The sequence below is a fragment of the Manacus vitellinus genome, unplaced genomic scaffold, assembly GCF_001715985.3.
Source record: "Manacus vitellinus isolate BGI_N305 unplaced genomic scaffold, ASM171598v3 scaffold_22_pilon, whole genome shotgun sequence".
NCBI lineage: Eukaryota > Metazoa > Chordata > Aves > Passeriformes > Pipridae > Manacus > Manacus vitellinus.
In genome coordinates this window covers 5,039,254-5,059,160 of record NW_021939632.1, presented here as the reverse complement: position 1 = coordinate 5,059,160, position 19,907 = coordinate 5,039,254, and the positions used below count along the sequence as shown (strand labels likewise).

Here is a 19,907-nt window from a genome sequence, read left to right as displayed (position 1 = left end):
CCAACACATGCCTCAGAGCCAAGTTTGCTGCAGGAAAATTTCACTGCTCATTTACTATATGAACATTTGATAGAGCCCTACTCTCCCCAGACTTTTGAAGATGGTCTGTTTTACAGTGGTGACTCTTCATAGCTAACAGGCACTAACAGAAATACTCATTTACAGTGGTTTCCACTCAAAAGAGGGGGAGGTACATTTAAATCCCTGAAGACTACAGTCCAGCTTTGAATCAAGGACACAAAACAAGCCAGAAGACACAGAAACACCCCAATTGCTAAACTCACTGTGTGCACTTGGGCTTCTCTTGCATAGACCCCATCTACTTTACTGGATCCCACCTAATCTAAGCCATGTTATAAACTTTGACTTTTAATATAAATTAATCAGTGAAGAAATTATAGACTTCCAATTGAAAGCTGAAAAAATATCTACCCTGTGAAAACAATTTCTTCCTGTATTTCCACTTCTCTAGCATGTACTTGAAACACTCAGGATTATCTTAGTCACATCTGTCCAGCTCAGAAAACCTCAGCCCCCTCTGTGTAAGTAAAAAATACAGGCTTTTTCTGGTTTCAACCCGTTCTAAGTCAGTTTGGACAACAGGTTTTATAGCTCTGTAAGAGTAACTTTGTGTGTAATATTTACTTGAGTTTCAGATAACTAAAAAGAATGGTCCTGGGTGAGGGTGCTGAGGAGGGATGCAGAAAAGCTGAGTATGTTTCCTGACCCCACCTAGCAGCTCCCTCAGATGCCCTTAGGTAAGTCACTTCCTTTACCACATTTCTGCAGTTAATAAACTGGAAGAAGCAAGACCCAGTCCTGCATGTGGCTGCTCAATCAGTGCCTACCACAGGGAAGGGGAGGACATATAATTGGCAACTGCCCTATCAAAGCAGACCGTACCTTCCACACTGCTCACAAGTGTGGCACCAAGCTAGGACAAGAGCACTGCTCCAGTGCTTGCTGTCTAGTTCCAGGAACACATATTAAATTCTTGGTAGGAAGCAAATGGGAGAAAAAGTGGGGTTTTTCCTACCTCTTTAGGGGGAAAAAAAAAAAGCATATTCTCCTATAAAAAAGTATATTATTTCTATAAAAACAGCTAATCACGTCAAACCTCCAGCATTTCTCAAGCTTTTTACTGCTACCTAAAATGTGAGCTTTTAGGACACTGCAAATTAGAGGAAGCTAATTGGAAAATTTCCAAATCTTCTCAGATTGGTAGGTACATTGATACAAACATCAGAGCCTGTAAAATTACAGGCAAAAATTTCATTATCATAATTAAAGGAATCTCAAAGTAAATATGAGTAATGGAGTAAAGTAAAAAAATTACGTGGCATACAAGGGAAAAATCTTCCAGTTATTCTCACATTTCTCACCACAGTCAGAGGAACTTCTGAGCACTCCCTTCCTTCACAGATATTTAAGATTTATGGGAGAACAAAATGCAGTCTAGGGGCTTCCAGTAGGAGTTGTGCACAGGCTACAGTCCAGCAAGTTCATAGTCCCATTTGAATTTTATCCAGATGTTAGCAACAGAAGAAAGGATTACAAAAAGAATAGAAAACAGCCTCTTGGTTAAAAGACAACTGAGATTCTAGCTTCCTAGGGACAACAGAAGTCAGATGCTCTACTTACGCAGAGGTGCCTTGTCATCTGAAGTAAGATTCATAGTGAGCTTAGGGATGGTGTGGTTTGGAGACAGGGTTGTTTACCCTGGGCTGCCAAGTGAAGACAGAGCTGCCAAACATATGGGGAAATTGCTTCTAGCACAATTAATGGCTTCAGTTGAGACACTAGAACCTACTCAGAGCTGTCTTCAAAGTCAGGCAGGAGACAAATTCCTTTTCTGAACATGAAGTGCACCACAAGAACCAAAACCACCAAGTAGCCAGTCTCAGATATGGGAAAGACAAACCAGCTTCATTAGGCATTTTTTAAGCTATCCAAAACCAGGAACAGAGTGGAAAGGGGTCAAGGAGCAGCATGGCAGCTCACAATGATCAGGGAACAAGGATGCCGAGGAGGGGAGCCACCAGGGAGTACCTGGTGCTCAGTCTCAACAACACAAGTCATTGTTGCGCCTGTGATCTCAGGCAAGGGTGGAGTGCATGTCCACAGGGAGAAGCCACCAGCAGCAGAGCTCCTACAAATGCCCAGGGCCTGGTCAGTGGTGGCAGTGACTAGCATGGGACAAAGCAAAAATATCCCCACAAGCAAAGCTATAATTAAAGCAGAAGCACACCCAGCTAGAACTCAGCCTTCTCTACACTTCATTTAGGCAAATAAAGAATTGTTCCAGGAAAAGTACAAACATCCAGGCAGTTGTGACCCCATAAAAACTCAATTACGTAGGAGTTAACGTCAATACAAAACAGCTTTTTTTCATTTACTGTAAATCCCAGTGTTTAAAACTGGGTTCTCTGGCTGTAGAAGATTAGACAACCAAATTTGAACTTTAGACTTTTTAAGGGAGGCAAAGGTTCTCTTTTGCCTTCTGTTGTAAGCAGTTTCATCTCCTACCCAAACAATTAGCAATTGACTCCAAAGTGTCCTCTTCAGCTTCTCCTTGCCCAGGGCTTTCTACACCTTTCTTTGGAGAAGAAACCAGAACACATCTGCAGTGAGCTGAGGCAGGACAACACCCAGCAGGTTTTAAATGCAGCACTGTTTAAAGTGCACCAGCTTATGCACATGTGTCTTGAACCTGGATATATGCCTTTGCAGCCTGGGATTGAAATGTGGGGCTTTTGCTTAGGTGCGATCCAGACTCACACTAAGTCCATCTTTAGCTCCATGAGGCAGCTGTTGCTCATGCACCTCTACAGCAACACTCCCAATATCATCACAGGTTTCCTCAGGTGTTACTGGTTTATTCTCATGGTTTTTGTTTTGGGCTTGTTTCTTTTCTGAACCATCTAGGACTGGCAATAAGGCCGACTCCTGGAAGATACAGCACAGCAGAGACGGCCAGCCTTCCAAACCCTAACCAGCTGTATACTAAAATCCTCACATGGCCAAGAACCTCAAGTCACACACTGCAGATCTGCAGAGCTGAACAGAGCCCAGGAAAACTTTACAGGCAAGTGACGGCCAGTTACTCTTAAGTACCACTGGGGGACTGGGCTGGATTTGTCACACAGCCTGCTCTCAGTGACCCTCTGCCATCAACCTTAACCACGCTCTATTTGAAGTAATTGAGACCCGAGGCTCTGAGCCAGCCTAATGCTGGTCATGAAACAAAATCATGACTTGAACAGCTCAAAGTCCACATGTGGTTCTGGCACTACAAGCTGATTCCCTTGAGCAATGACTTTCAGGTTTTTGTGATTTTTGGCATTTTGTTTTTTAAAGGAATGATTTTATTTCCTCATATTTATTAGCACTCAGATCTACTGTACACAGTGCTTGTTTCCTCTACATTCCTCCTGCTGCAATTTCTGGAACCACCTTTCATTGCTCCCATTTCTCTCCATGTTTGAAACTGGTTTCAACCAGCCATGGTCAAACCACACCCCATATGACTGCAGACCATGGAATATGCACTGCATCAAGCTGTCTTGCTAAAGCAGTGGTTTGTAACATGGTTGCTGGTTGATTGTTTTTCTGAAAATCCCTATCCACAAGAGACACTGAAATAGTGCTAAAAGGCAGGCTAGTTCCAGAAATGTTAGGCCATGTTTGTGCTGCAGACTTCTGGACAGTGTAGCTCTGTTGACAGATGTGATTCCCGACCAAAGGAGAAGTGCCAGCAGCAGCTTCTAATGTGAGGAGAGCACCTTTACCAGTTTTGCAGACTGAAGGTGGAGCGGTGTTGAGACACCATACTAATAAGCCTATACTTTGTCCCATCGGATGAGTAATCCTCCCGAGATCCAGTAAAGACCTCTTAATGAAGGAACTGCCCTAAAGAATAGCAAACTAAGCCTGTGTTCAATTTGGCTCCAGTTTCCCAAGGAATGTGGGAAGGCAGGGGGGTAAGAGATCAGGAAAGACAAGTGTAATGAGTCAGTCTTTGGAAACCAAGCTAAGGATTTGACTCTAGTTACTTCATTTACAGGCTGGTTCTCGAGCTGTGGCCAGCAAGCACTCATGGTTTCAAACTGGAGTAGACAAGCTTGGGACTCTGCCACTGCCGAACGTCCCCAAGTCAACTTAACACTACAGCTAAACTCATTCCCTTGTGCTCCCTCACAAATAGTTCCCCTGCCTTTGCTGAAAACACTGGTCTCTGCTCTCCAGCTCAGGAGTCCTCTCAGCCTCCACTCTTGTGGAGAGCCCAGGCCAGAGACCTCCTCCTCCTCAGCGCCACTGGCCATCTCTCTGGGTCTATCCAGCAAGAAGCAAGGCTCATGAGAAGTAATTATGTTCCACAAGCCTGGAGCCCTCTCCCATCTGTACACAAATATAGCCACTGGATAGCCCTTCTTCTCAGCGCTTATGAAATCCTTTCAGATCTCACTTGAAATTCTCCACTGGTTCCTCTTCTATCTCTGCTATGTAACTTGGCCTTCAAGTTGCCACCCAGTATTTTCAGCTTTCCACATTTCATAGATCTGTCAGGCCTGACCTTTATTCCATCCTGCCTGTGAACTCCCTCCTGAGCTGGTCCACTCACCACCATTGAACCAGTCACGTGCAGAGAACGTGTTTCAGGGCAATAAGCAGAGCTGCTTCACGGTGACAAAAGGTCAGTTACTGTGTGGTGAAGAGCTCAAGTTCAGAAGGAACATCTGAAGAGCAAGTGCCAAGAGTCACCTAGCAACCAGAATGCCCCATACCCTTTACTCACAGTTTGGGAGTTACCACATTGGATGTGAATTGCTTTGTTGGTGCTGGGACAGTCACTGTGTCTTTGTATCTGCCTTACTAGGAACTATGACTGACACACAGGCAGGGTGGAGGGACATTCATTAATGAAGTTACCCATTTGCTAAAGCAATCCATCCCAACACCCAAGCATACAAGGAAGAAGGGAAGTTTTATGTAAGTGTTTGGCCAAGCCATGAGAAACACAGAGAGAGGGTAAGGTGCAAGAGGTGTCCCTTTGCTTACAGTCAGTATAAGGGGATAAGGTGTAGGGAATGGTCTAAATTGCTTCATGAGACGCCTGTGGCATTGCAGCTGGATCACAGTGCTCTGGAGTCAGTCAGCTCCTCTGTTGTGCCAGGAGTATTGATTCCAGAAACCTCGGCTGCCCCAAGGTCCCCTTCACATACCTCCTCAAGCTCATACAACGTAATTCTATTAATGGGATTAGTTTTCTGACAGAGCCTTTAAATCCTCATCTCTTTTTAACCCAAGGCAATGTTCTCACCAATATCCCACCAACAGCAATTAGACACCCCAGCTCTGACCACAGCTGGTTGGAAGGTGGGTCCACCATCGTTGTCTCCTCATATCTGTAGTTACCTCTAGTGAACCCACGAGTTTCTCACAGCAGCTCATATCCACATGTGACCATACTCCATTCCCCTTTTACTAACTAGCACAGGCAAGGGATTTTGGTCTAATGGATTTAGTATCAAGGCAAACTACATGTCAGACAAATTTACAGTTAAGGTCTGGCCTTGCTACAGGCGAGGGTCAGTGCTGGGAGCCAGAGTGCACCCAATGGTGTGGACTCTGAAACGGCCTTTTGGAGTAGAGCAGAACAGCTTTTAAAGCAAGTACATTGCAAGATCACCAAAAAAAAAAAAAAAAGTCAATCTACATACAGAGAGCCTTGAATTTCAAGAGGTTTTTCAAAACACCCAGAGCAATTCAGTGTAAGGAGGAAGACAAAATGCTTGGGAGCTTAAATAAGTGAGGTGTGGATGCTCATGAGAAGGTAGCAGGCAGATACAAAGTTCCTGCCAAGGGGAACAGAAACCAGTGAGCCAGTCAACTATCAGAAGATGCACCACCTTTTTCTACTAATCACCCCTCGAGGAGAAAGTGCTGTTTCCATGCACTGTGGCAAGCCAACAGAATTATGGGGTGCCCACTTCTTCCCCCAGCAGCTTCCCAACTCTGCCCCATTGCACAGCTCCTGCCAGCCTCATCTCTGCTTTGGTCCTCCAGGCCTGTCCAGCCTCATATTCTCCGGGGTACATTCTACAGGGACACATCCCACCTTTCTCCTTGAGGGATGAAAGACAGATGACACCCAAGAAATGCCAAGGAAACAGGTCAGTACTGTGTCAAGCCATAGCAGAAGACAACTCCTTGCAATAGTAAGCAGGACAAAGCCAAACACAGCATGGTCTATCTGAAAGGCAGTAACAGTCTTACTTTGCATAGGAAAACATAGACTATTCCAGTCAGAGTTTTTTAAAACTCATGGAATTGTGTAAAGAGTTGTCTAGCTTTTTCTTTACCAAGGTAAAACAGCAGGCACTGCTTCATGTATGCTAAAATATTTGGCCATTGCCTGCTTTTCATAAAAAAATCTTTTATCCCAATACAGGAAAGAATTGCATTTCACAGGAAGATTCATCTCAATCTCACCCTTGATATGCCCCATATCACCTCCTGGGGTCTGCTGTGTTTAGATGGATAAACTGGGAAGCATCTAAAGCATTTTTTGATCCTGGGAGACAGAACAGTGCCAGCTGATGTGACAGGAAACACCTGGCTCCTTGGGTAGAGCCTGCAGTACTCAGCTGATCCTTCTGTAGGGCTCCATGGGTCTACCAGCTACCACCACAGATCCAGCAGCCAGCTGCACCTGAGGTCAGACTCCAAAGGAGATCAGGGCTCTGATTTCTACCAGCATTGAGAGAAACCTATGCAGGGAGGCACTCAATTGAGCATCCTACTCAGTGCATGAAGCTTAAAGAGCTGGGAGAGTGTCCTGAAGCAGAAGAGGATCTCAGCAACAGTGCAGACACCCTCCAGGTTGTTGTTGTCAGGCTAATGCCCTTGTTTACAGCCCAGCAGAAAATAAGCATACTATGTTAGCATAATATGTGCCTGGAGAGGTCTGATCCCTTCCAGACCCACATGCAGGAGGTGCTGCAAAGTGACAGCCAAACACCAACCAGAGATGTGTCTGCATGAATTCTGCCAAATGGAGGGGGGCGGGGGGAAAGTGTAGAGAAATACACAGTGCTTGTTTATCCAGGAGTAAAAACTAGCCTATGAGGTCAGTTATAGAGGACTTTGATGCACTGAACCCTGGCAACTTGTCAAGTTAGGCACTGAGCAGAGCCATATCTCAAAGCCAGTGTGAATGATGTCATGCTCTGCCCAGACCACAGAGCAGCCCTTGGATACCTGTTAACTCATCCTCTGGCAATGCCTTCCAGCATCCAACTTTGCCAAAGTTTGCCCATCCGCTTATCAATCTGGCCTTGTGGCTGCAGTTTAAGTTGTCTGTGATCTAGCCAGTACTTGGCCACAGGGAACTGTACATGCTACAACACTGCTTTAAGCCGACAGTTAAATCAGTGGTACTTCATTATTTTATAATAGTTGATAATCTGGTATCTAAATATGAAAAATTAAATACTCCTCCTTTCCTCCACCCCCTCCCCATCTCTATCCCTCTTTTCCCATCCCGCTGCCCTCCCAGTGAGACAAGTATGGGGTTAAATCTCTCATCAACTGTTCCCAGGAAATGTGCTCTTCTTCAGTGTAGTGCAAACCCTACCTTGGTTGAGGTAGGTCAGGGTTTCTTCGTGCAGTTTCACGGCAGGTGATGTGGCTGTGCAGAGGACGTACTGAAAGGGTGGCAGTTTGGCATCATTCTCAGGAGACAGCTGCGGTTCTTCCTGCTTGAAAATCGGCAGCGCAAGGACATCTCTGCAACACACAATTCACAGACATTTAGTTACAAAGAGTTTATGGAATATCCTAGCCTAAATCTGCACTTGGTTCTCATGATCTGGTATAATGGAGATGGTCTCTGAAGAAACAGAGTTAAAATGGCTAAAAGAGAAAGAATCCTGCCTGTATAAAGTAACCAGGCAACTTCTGCCTCTAGGACATCAGCACTGCACAAAAAAAAGAACACACCACTGGCAATACAGAATGTCTGAGAATTAATTTATGTTTTTAAAAATTAAATCAGATTTACTTTTCAGTTAAGCAGTTTTCTTGATGAGGACCAAAATTACCAAAAATAGATTCTTCATCCTTGTGGAAGTACATATGTTTAAGAGTTCTTGGGTTCTCAGATGAAAGCCTTTCAGGGAAAAAAAAAAAAAAAGCAAGAAAGGGCACTTTGACAGTTGAATCTCTGGTTAGTAAAATGTCTACAAGTAGCAACCAAGGGCAAGGAACAGACACAGCTCTGGTGTAAAAAGGAGACATTCAGGTAAATAATGGCATGAATCCTGCTGGATTAATTGACTCATGAGATCTCCGTACACTCTAAATAAGCCTGGTCCCAAGTAATCACATAGCTCTTAAGTCAGTACTGGGCCATCTTCATAAATGCACACAAAGGTGCTCAGAAGCAGCTTCACCAGGACCTGCACATAGTCCCTGTCCTCACTTCTTTACAAGATGTTGATGCTGACCTGCCTGCTGATTTAGTGTCAGGCTGATCCCAACCCACACTAATCCCCAAGCAGAACTGGTATTAGCAAGGCTGAGAGCTCGACAAATGATTAGTTGATTAGTACAAAATGAGATGACAGGAATAAGCATCCTTGTCTCAGCCTGTCTGATGCTGAAGAACCACATTAGCCCTACCCATGTCACAAACATTTCTGATCATTGTGTCCACCTACTTAAGACATTAATATCCTTCCAAATTAGGAGGATTATGTTGAACATGGAGACAATTCAGAATAAGATTCTTTTTCTCCTGCATTTCCTCCAGATGTGTGAAGACTTGAGATTCCCATTACAGAGGCTGCAGTTCTGCTCCTTTTGATAATCTCATATACAAAAAGCTTTAAGAAAAAACATCCAGGAACATACCAGCATGTACAGGCATGCACCCTAAAAGGGCATTAAGAATTTTTGCCTTGCCTGTTCAGTTAATGATCCACTCGTAGCACCCACAACCTTGAAGGCTACCCAGGTCATGAGTGAAACAGTGCAGCAGTTTAGAGCAAACTGCTGAAGTGCCTGGTTCAACCACAGGTACTCTTATTTATGGCAAAATAAAGCCAAAGAGCAAAATGTGCCATTTCAGACACAAACAGGAGAAAAGAAACACCCATCTCTGTTTCCATTCTCTCTTCCAACCCCACGCCCTCCGTGTTATCACCCACTCAAAGGCATCCAGCCCCATTTGCTTACTGGCATTACTGACATAATCACGGCTCTTGCCTAACTGCTGCCACAGAGAGGATTTTTTTCCTTAGTGATGATTTACTACAGTAACGAAGTGACAGAAATGCCTGCAGTAGATTTCTGAAATAGATAGCATTGCTCCACACACATGCAGGATCTGATACTGCTCCAGAGTCATCTTGTTCACAGATGCCAACATTTGCTCTTAACACACTCGTCTGCACAATGCCATTGGAATGTGTGCGGCTTTACAGACGAGAACAGGTCAAAAACTCCAAAGCCCAAAACTTCTGCAGTTCAGCAGAAATGGTGCACAAAGTCTGGCCCAGGTTTAACAGTTAGTGATGAGGAATTTGTACACCTACTCACCTGAAACAACTGAGAAATTTAGGCAAGAGGATATCAAAATTCCACCAATACCATATTTCACATCAGGCTCTTAGCACCCCTGCACTTGCCAGAACAGCTGTCTGATTGCTGAAGACTGTAAGCATGGAGGAATCCACGATTTGGTTACTAAAGCCCCAGTGAAGCCACACAATTCAATCACATTTTTATTCTTGGAGCATTTGAACTAATGGCCTGTGGTATCCGTGGCTTTGGGTCAAGACCTTCTAAAACATTCCACCTTACTAAAAATGTTTGGAAGTTAGGAGGTGAAGACTTAAAAGAATTTTTAAGTTAAGTGTATAAGCCATTGCAATATTCAACTCTTAAAAAAAAAAAAAAAAAAAGGGGAACTTCTTAAAACTCTCACAAGTTTCACCTTTTTGCTAAAACTTTCCAGTTCTGGTCTTAACCAACACTTAGACCTGAGAACAAAGTTATTTGAGAGTTCAGTCAGCTGACAGAACAGAAAGTAAAACATGTACTTGGTTTTTATAAAAACTGAATGAAGATTTACAAGGATTTTTCTGTAATATCATCTTGCTTTAACTACAAATGCCACTGAGGTATGGTAGAACTTACACAGATGCCTCAGATACACAGAAAGTCTTTGATTTCTGCAAAGTATAATTTATATAAACTTTTCTTACAGCAAAATTGTATTGTTTCTTACTTCAAAAATTGTACTATTTCAGGTTTCCGTGCAGAGTCGCTACAAGGGGGTATGGAAAGCCTTCAGAAAGGCACAGCTCAGCAGAAAAATGCCCCTCTTAGAAATGCATATCTTGACACATTCTCATGGAAAGTGAATTGGCCAGAATTAAGAGGTCTCTACACAAAAAATGAGGGGTTTGTTCAACCAACCTTCCCTGAAACACCCGAGGGCATTGTTGCCATAAAACTGATTTTAGGGCTTTTAGTCCCAGATCAAAAACACCATGGTCACAGTAGCAGATACTCACTAAAGCTGAAGTTTGTTCCTAAAACACTGACAGGTCACTGCCATACCAGCAGCCTTCCTGACAGAAAGGTATCCTTTATCCCCCAGCTAGCATCAAGCCAGCAAAAATAAGCAAATGTGTTTTCTGGCCAATTAGACAAAATTGAAATTGTGGACTCAAGCCTGACCCAGACCTGATGATCTTGAAGCACTGTGCTACAAACCCATTATGAAGCAGTTAATGAAGCAGCCTGAGCACCATAAACACTCTCTAATGCTGAGAATACACACAAGTAGCAATGCTGATGCTCCTCTGCTACTGCCGTCCTCACTGTCCTAAACTAATCAGATCTGCAAGCACAAAGCAAGAGAACAAGACTTTTGCCACAAACATGTTGTGAAACTGACTTATTGAAACAGAGGGACAACATGAAGAATCTTGTATGAAGAAGTGGAGAAACTGCCAGAAAGTAAGAATCTTACAGTACCATATCATTTGATAATGGGCAAAATAGAGCAAAAAAAAAAATCCTTTGTAAATACACTGATAGGGAGTAGGAATAGACCAGATAACGTGTCTCCTTGAAAAGGAAGTATTATCTGTGTTGGAAGTGCTTCCCCAGACAAACTCAATGTTCTCTCAAGAGGGGCTGTTTAGGGGTACATTTGAAAGTCAGGCTCTTGGGCCACGGCCAGGTTCTCCACTGCCATAATTCAGCAAAATTCCCCTTTGGCGGAGCAGCAGCAGCAATCGACACCAGCTGACGGCTCAGCTTTACATCTTCAGAAAACAAATAATTCACAAGCAACCAGCAAAAAGGAAACTCCCAAAGTTGCCTGCTTTCACATCGGTTAGAGGGAGGAAACACGGGTTTGTGTTACACATGTTACAGACTATTGTTTAGCAGCCCTTGTACTTAAATTAGGCGCATTTAATTAAACGCAACTGTGCGGAGGCAGGAAAAAGCTGGTTTAGGCAAGCTCAGAAAGTGAAATTCTGAGCTTTACATACACTGTCCCAAAAAGCAGAGAAAGAAATCCCGTCCCCAGAAAACTGCGTGCCTTCTCAGTTTGCCAGAAGGCGTTTTCCACAGACTTTTGACAGCGCCGCAGCCGCACCTCCTCCCTTCGAGCCGCGCTACCTCAGCGCGGAGGAGAGGGAACCCGGCAGCGGTAACGCAAAGCTGCACAGAGCTGTCTAACGAGGCGCTAAAGAAAAAAAAGAAGGAAAAAAAGAAGGGGAAAAACAAGAAAAAAGAACCCGCGGTCTCTCAGACGGAGGGAGCGGCGCTAACCCCGGTTAGGGCACCACGGAGGGCCGAGGGTACCGGGGGTGCCGCCGGGCAGCCGAGCGGGCGGCGGCGGGACGGAGCACCCGACCCCCAAACACCACACAGACCGCTGTGCCAGGCGCAGGGGCTCCCGCCGCCCGGCGACTCACCGCAGGTAGCTGCCGGTCGAGTGCTGGTTTGTAGTGCTCGGGCTGCGGTGTGCCAAAAACAGCATCTTGGGGCGGGCCGGCGGCGGTCCCTGGGGCTGCGGAGGGGCGGCCGCGCTGCCCACTCCAGCGTGCCGGGCACGGCTGCCGCCAACTGGAGCCGCGGCCCGCGGCTCCCGCCGCTTTTATGGCTCAGCCGCGGCGGCCGCGGTTGGCCGGGCCGGGGCTCCGGAGCCCGGCGAGCCCTTCCCCCGGCCCGCCCCGCCGCCAGCCCCGGCCCCCGGCGGGCACGGGGCCGCCAACCCCGGGGCGGGCGCCCGCCCCTGAGGGCAGGCGGGGGCGGGCCCGGCCCGGAGCGGGGTTTGACGGGCCGTGGCGAGGGAAGGAGTGGATGGGTACGGTGAGCCTGGCGACCCCTGGCTCTGCTGGACCTGCCCTGGACTCGGAATTGCCCGTGTTTTAAGCGGAGCCGCGGGAGTGACCTGGCAGCTCCATCCGACATCTGTATGAAATCTCTGCTCAGGTTCCGCTGAGGTCCCTGCTTGAGTGAATGACGCTGGTTGCTTTTACGCCGGCCTGTGCCTCATGTTAATGTGACCTTTGTGTCGGGGTATTTTCCGAGTGGGACAGCAAGAGGCAAAATTTGCCAGAGGAGGTGCAGTAACTAGAGAACAGTGTCAGAAACTAAAGTCACCCCTAACCGTTCAAAACGCTCCTGCCTTTCCTATCTCAACTCCCCTTCTCAGTTAGGAGAAATCTGTTTCTTTGCCATTTCAGATTGCAGATCCTGATCCTCACACACAAAGCTACCCATACCCATCATTTTCCTAACCCCCTGCTTTCAGGGCACCTTCCTGTCCCATCAATCCTTTTCTGGTCTGACAGTTTGTGGAGGGGAAACAAAAGGGTAGAAGGGTTCCCTGTTTGGTCATTTTCTATTGTGTATCCACCAGCAGAAATGGAAACAGACCCTTAATTACTCTGAGTCATTAAACATATTTCAGTCAGTTTTCAGGAGAAGACTTCTTATCTGTGAGGTTTCTGGTCAACTTTCAACTGAGAAAAAAGGTAGTTTACTCAACTACTCAAAGGTAGTTGTTGGCATTTGCTGTCAGATTTCACTGTCAGGTGAGTTTTTTCAGACAGGTGATTTTTCTATTCTCCTGCCATTATTATAGAATAGTGATATTATCACAGCACTTATAGATCATTTTTAGGTCAAGTCAAATAGAGTCAGACACAGTATAGGCATTGGTTGTTTGTATCTTGAAATGAAGAAAAAGGTAACCTGAAAGGTAACAGCAGCTTCATAGAGATGCTATGAATCTGCTTGTCTCAGTTTCAGATTAAGAAATAGCGCAAATCCAATGTGCCTTTAAGGTAGTTTCTCTTTCCTCTGTTACTACACAGCTAGACAAACACCTGGTTCTAACAAAGCCAAATGGTTGGAGTTATCTTGTTGCTTTTTTATACTCTTAAAAATATTTAGCTCTGCTCACACAACATCTGAGACCTTGACTGAGCAAAGCCTATATATAGTTCTTGTACAGAGAAACAAGACAAAGTTTGCTGAACTGTCCAAGGACTTCTCTAAACAGTAAATATCCTCCCACAGTTTGAGTAGTTTGCTGCACCAACTGGAGAAATATGAAGTCCAATGTAAGAGTAAATTGCCACACCACATGAAACAAAGGATCCCATCAAGACTGGCATGTCAGTATTTTCTTTAGTGTCTTTCTGGAAAGTAAATATGTTGGAGTGAAAATTACTTTAAAATAGTCTGATTTGTTTCCTCTCTGGCCTGTTGCTGAATGAAGAAAATAAGGTGAGATCGGCTAATTAATTTTACAGATAGTCTGGCAACAGCTTTGTCATCCAGATGTTTCTGTCCCTGCCATTCCTTGCTCAGCCAAATCTGAGGAAGAAAAAGACATCTTTGTTCCTTGTCTACCTCTCATGAAAGAAATTTCAGCCATCTTCTGGTCTAATTCCTGCTCTTCCCCCAGCATGGAAACATGTACCACAGCATCAGATACCCTCTCCTGATCTTCCAAATCCACGACATCATACAGACCAAGTCCTCCTCTGCTCCCCTCTGGGGCTCCCTTGATCATCCAGCATCTGCTCTTCCTGTTACCCTAACACAGCCCCTCAGTGAAGAATTCTTCTCCTCTACAGCTTTCTCACCCAAACCTCTCTTTGCTCTCCTACTCCCTTCCAGATCAAAGTAATTTCTTTCCCTCTGCTTTGCTCATTGCTCTTCATCTCTCTTTTTAGATGCTTGTTCAATTTGCCATGGTAAAATACTTTGATCATATGATTAAAAGGGATTGAGTGAATATTTTGTTTGCTGGATTTTTCTGCTAGAGGTAATGTTACGAAGGACCTGGAGATACTTTTTGTGTGAAAAAGAGGTATTTTAAGAATAAGTATCTTTTTCTGTGGCTATTTGTGCCTGGACACAAAAGTACTGTGCCAGTGGGTTCAAGCTGGTATGAAGAGAAAAAATATTTTAAATGTGTAAGTTCTTTTGATTAAAAAAAAAAAAAGCAAAACAACAGTAAAAGACCCCAAACACACATACAAAAAAACCCCAAACAAAACACAAAACCTTCAAGCATTAGTATATGCACTTTCAGTTTAAGATGTTATTGCTTCAAAAGTTTGTTCTGCCGCTTCACTGGTCATTGCAATCCCTTTAGCTAAGCACTGAGTGGGAGACATGTATGACCTTCATCTGCTTCACTGGAGAGTCAAGAAGTTTTGATCAGATTCTCAGCACTTAGAGCCAAACTAGTAGAACTTGCACTGAAGTGACCGAGACACAGTCACATATTCTAGAAAAAAGGTGTTCTCACTAGCCAGAGGCCTGAAGGGAAGTGAGCATGGGAGCATTAGAACACTGTAGAGATGGCTAAGTAAAAATTTAGATCTGTAAAAGAAATTAAACACTTAAGTCTCATCACACTGAAAAGAAACAAAGCATCTCTATACCTTTAGGGCTCCCATCACAAACATCTGAATTGCTTCTGAAAAGTCTAACAGGAACTTCTATGTCAGTTAAGCAATTCTGTGTTCATGAAGACCCAGATAAACTCAAAGGATCAAGGCTGAACATTATACTGTATCGAAGAGCTTCCAGAAGTTGCCATTAGTTCATTATGGCATTAGTCAAGGTTACTGAGGGATTACTGCACTTCTCTCCTGATGCATGGACCACAGAGTTACGGCCTGTCTGGATAAACTGCAGGGATCTGAAATGAGCTCCAGAGTCTTGGGAAGGCTTACTGAGATGGTCACCCAAGCACTGAATATGCTCTAAGGAAAAAAAGTCAGCATGATGCCTTTTGTGTTCCCTCTGTGTGTATTTCAGCTCACAGGTTGCTGGCTTTCAACTGGGGAATTCTTGGGGAAACTATATTTAAGTAGGCTCTGCAAGATAACTAAGAAAAGTGACTGAACTGTGACAGCCTAATTTGCTCTACCTTCCCTGGGCTGAAACTAGAAAGGACTGAAAACTGGAGGTTTTAATAAATTGCAAAATTATGAATGAAGAAAGGAACAGCTTTTATACAGCTCTTTTTGTTCTAAAAGCTGGAAAAACATTGCTTTGCCTTTGACAGGGTTTGGGAGACCTTCCAGTGGCAAGTACAAGCTCTCACAGGTAGCCCACTGATTCCTGAGTTCTCCTCATCTATTCCATCTAAGGTCCACTTTTCAGATGAAAACCAGCCTAGATGGGTTCCCATTGCCCTCTACTGAACAGCACCTCAGGGCGTAGCAGGTCGCCAGCAGCTCTGGGCAGTGGCTACCACCAGGAGTAGGAATGTGTTACAGCTGAGAAGGAGGACACTGAACTGGAAAAACTGAGAATGAGCAAGCTCTTGAAAGCGTGCCTTATAGTGACAGAAACATGGAGCTTAGTTTGGTTTTACCCAGAGAAAGATTAAGAGGTGACTCAAACACAGTCTATAAATAGTCAGATGGGAACTCAACATTTCATAAGAATGCTCCTAAACATCACAACAAAGATAAAAGAGCCACGGAATAAACACTGCAATTTCATAAAGTGAGGCTAAGAACACACTGCAGTGAACATAATCAACCATGAGTGTAACTTTCCCAAATTTTGTGGTTAAAGCCCCCTCCCCCCATATCCATTTTTCAGATGTAATTCCAGACTAAATTTTCCTCACAAATAAAAAAAAAAAGAAGGTAAACAGAAAGGAATTCATTTAGGTTCTGTGGCCAGTTTGACAGAGGAGAGCAAAGATGATCTGCAGAACACTTTCTATCTTTACGATCTCTGACATTTTCTACCAAGGGCTTCCAAATGCTCTCCTATTACAGTTACCTCCCTGTTCTACCTTGTGAGTTTGAGGCAATGAATCCCCTTCCCTGACAGTCAAACAGCCACAAAGCTCATATGTCGTGATCTGCTGTCAGCACGATCACCATGACACAGTGAGAACCACATTAACCAAACTTAATAGCAAAACAAATATCTTGAAGAATACCACACAGACTGGCTTATTTATTTTCTTATTCAAGTCATTCATTAAAACCCTCACCATTTTCTCGTTTATCAGAGGTCACCATCAAATTTCCAGCTGCCACTAAATTTCCAGGCACAACATAGCACTGGTGTATCCACGAGGTCTTTTTGCCACAGAAATTAGGCGTTGTTTGCAAGCTTTCCCTGATGTCATATTAATCACTTTGACTGTCCTGATTTTATCACCAGAATCAATTTTATTTTTCTTCCTGGTGAACATTTCTTTTAAAGTCATTTTGTTGTGGAAACAAAAAAAAAATATTTACACAATGAGGATGATCGATGATTGGATGACAAAATAAGTGCTTTTTAAATGCTCATTATACATCTATTGGCATTGGCTGCCTCATTGTGAGCTACGGGCTGCAATCGCAGGGACGCACAGTAGCCATGTTTACATCGCTGCAAGAGAGACCTCCGGAGCTGACAGCACTAGTGGGAAAGGAGCACATGACTTTAAAAAAAAAAAAAAAAAGAAGAAGAAAGAACAACAACAGAGAAAGATCATGTACTTTTTGGCTGCAGCAGACACTGAATCCACAAACATCTGTGCCCGGTACGTGTCTGGGGGTTAGTTACGGTTCCTCTGCCCGAGGTCACCATGTGTGCTGCCAACTCCAGCAGCCTCGGCTGTCCTGGCTGGAACAGCATGAATACATCACCCCCTCACACACACCAGGTTGGCAGAGCATGTAGACCATCACCACTCAGTGCTTTGTGGGGAGCAGTGGCAGAAGCCGAAGCATCGTCACCCAGAGATGACAACAGCCCAGCTCTGCTCACAGCTCTGCTGTCTGAGAGAGCTTTGCTTCCACAGCTGAAAAATTGTAGCTGGTACAAAAATATCTGTGATGGCTGCGAGTATCCCACATCTGCTCACCAGCGTGGTCTGCCACCCTGCCCCAAACACTGGTGTCAGCACAAGCAGGGAAAGCAAAGGGGAGAAAGGAGTGGCCAGGAGCTCGGCTGCAGCAAGAACTGACTGCTTTGACCAGCTTTGCCAGAGGTGGGTGTGGGAAAGCAGAAAAGGTGCCAGAAGATGTCTAGTCCATAGATCCCACAGACCAAGGCTGTGTCCTCTCTTCCCATGGAAAGAGAGTTCTAAAAGCCTGAACAAGAGGCAGAAGTCACCCTCTGCAGATATGCAGACAACACCAAACTGGATTGGGTGGTTGGCATACTGAGCACTAGTACTTTGATCCAGCAGGACCTTGGGAAACTTGAGGCCAAGAGAAACCTCATTAAGCTTTGTAGAGCCATGCAAAGCCCTGCACCAAGCTGGAATAACCCCATGTGTCAGTTCTGGCTGGGAACCAACTAACTGAAGAGCAGCCCTACTGAGGAGGACCCATGTGTTAGTTTGAAAGACAGATTAAATGGGAAACAACAGTTCTCTCTTGCCACAAATGAGGCAAACCACTCCTTGTAGTGCAGGACATTAAGGGAAGTTATTGCCCCTTCTCCTCAGTGCTGCTGGGACTGCACGTGTTTGAGCCTCTTGTTCAAGATGGAGGTGGAGAATTTGAACAGGATCCAGCAAGTGAACTGCTAAAACACTCAGGGCATAGAGTACTTTTGTGAGGAGAACTTGAAGGCATTAGTCTTGCTGAGTCTGATGATGATGAAGTCAAGACAGGACCTAGTAACAGCCCACTATGTAAAGGCATTAAAAAAGATGATGAAGCCAAACCCTTCTCAGTAGTAGCAGTGATTAAGCCAATGTCCACAAGCTATGACTTGGAAGTTAGACTGAGCACTAACAAAAACTTCTCCACTAGAGGACTGGAACTGGTTACCAGACAGGATGTGGCATCTCCATTCTAGGAGGTGTTCAAGATTCCAGCAGCAGAGCCATAGTTGATGCAATCCAGTGTAGGCTCCAGCCCTATTTTGAGGTGAAGTTTAGATTAGAGACATTCAGAGGTTACTTTCCATCAGCATTTCTCAAGTCTATGAAATCTTGCAAGGGATACTGTGACCGTGACACAGGTTTTAGTGGATACGCCCACAGTCCCCTTCCTGCTCAAGGCAATGTCCAGGTCTTTACCACATGTGTAACACCTCATGGATGTCCACAGCTTCACAAATTCTGAAGAGACTCATAGTGAAATGTCTACATGCTGTTCTACTGCATATGCTGTCCTGCCCTGGTGAGACTTCTGCGCAAAAAGCTGCTGAAAAGTGGTTATTTCTAACTCTAGAGGAAAGGTGTTTTTATAAGTGGGACCTGGCAAAGTAACAGTGTCAAGTAGACCCATCCTCTCCAATGTAAACTCCTCAGATATGAAATTATTCCAGGATAATTACTGGACACAGTTGAGCATGTAGAAAGATCTAAAATGCTCCACCCCGGGGCATTTATCTGTTGCAGGACAGTACAAAGCATGAAGTACATTACAGAGTCTTTCATCTCCCCTTAAACACTTTAGAGACATTTAAAATTCCTTGAAAGGAAAACATTTTAAGATCCTTCATGTACTCAAAATGCCTTTCAGTAGTCCCTCAGTGAATACTTTGTACCTTAGCAGAATCACAATTTACAGCTATAAGACCACTAGTCCTTCACAAACACTGTGACTTTTAAAAACTCAAAATATGAGAAAAGAATGACCATTATTATAATTATTATTAGATTTCTTCTTTCCTTCAAAGCAAAGCTTTCATCAAATGAGGTTTTCCTTATAGAAATGCTCTAGGTAGATGATTCACACAACAAATTCATAACTAAGAAGAAGATAGACTGGAAAAGGGAGTGTGGTTTTCTTGTATTAGCTACACGTAGTCTGACTGTAATTATTCTCAACTGGAATATCCATACATAAAAGCAATTTTGAAATTATATTAATTTGTACAATTATTCTAATAACATGTTATTTTCTTAGTTTTTATAAACCAATTTTAGGACTCTTTTTTATTGCATTTGCACAGCAATTTCTAAGTCAAATAATGAAGCCTCCCAAGTTTTCTGCAAGGTAAGGTAAGGTGAGGTCAGTGGAGACTGATCTCTACTGCTAGTTACAAATGCATTTATTTCCTCAGTGTTTCTTTCTTCAGGATATCCCAGACTTCCTGCTTATACAAGGTGTCACCTCTCATCTCTGTAAGCCTTGTGCGGTAAGTTAACACATTTGTATTAACAAGTAAATACATTTGTACTAACTTCCTGTGATGCACAGAGTGTGGATGCACCTTAGATGTGCAAATATCTCGTCACCATGAGGTAATGAGCAAGTAACCTTACCTTATAGGAAATTTAAGGGCAAACTGACATTACTAAGACAGTGATGGATGTGTGAATTAAATTCTAGAGTGATGAATCCCAGTCTAGCTCTCCTTTACAGCCATACAGTTAGACC

The 19,907-nt window shown here is 44.2% G+C and overlaps 1 protein-coding gene and 1 long non-coding RNA gene across 2 annotated transcripts in view; one reads left to right on the top strand and one right to left on the bottom strand.

The window, feature by feature from the left end:
• The window catches only part of TFCP2L1 (transcription factor CP2 like 1), a 37,143-nt gene extending 25,079 nt beyond the window's left edge, over nucleotides 1-12,064 (bottom strand). The window contains exons 1-2 of the mRNA XM_018072626.2: nucleotides 12,000-12,064; nucleotides 7,637-7,788 (exon numbers count right to left, since the gene is read on the bottom strand). Coding sequence (XP_017928115.1) covers nucleotides 7,637-7,788; nucleotides 12,000-12,064 — 217 coding nt within the window. The remainder of the gene's footprint in view (nucleotides 1-7,636; nucleotides 7,789-11,999) is intronic.
• A 328-nt stretch (nucleotides 12,065-12,392) lies between these two features.
• Nucleotides 12,393-19,626, top strand: LOC108639640. Its single transcript, XR_001920633.1, has 4 exons — nucleotides 12,393-12,500; nucleotides 13,005-13,124; nucleotides 19,454-19,523; nucleotides 19,606-19,626. It is a non-coding gene; the product is annotated as an uncharacterized LOC108639640 (long non-coding RNA).
• Nucleotides 19,627-19,907: the final 281 nt, after the last annotated feature.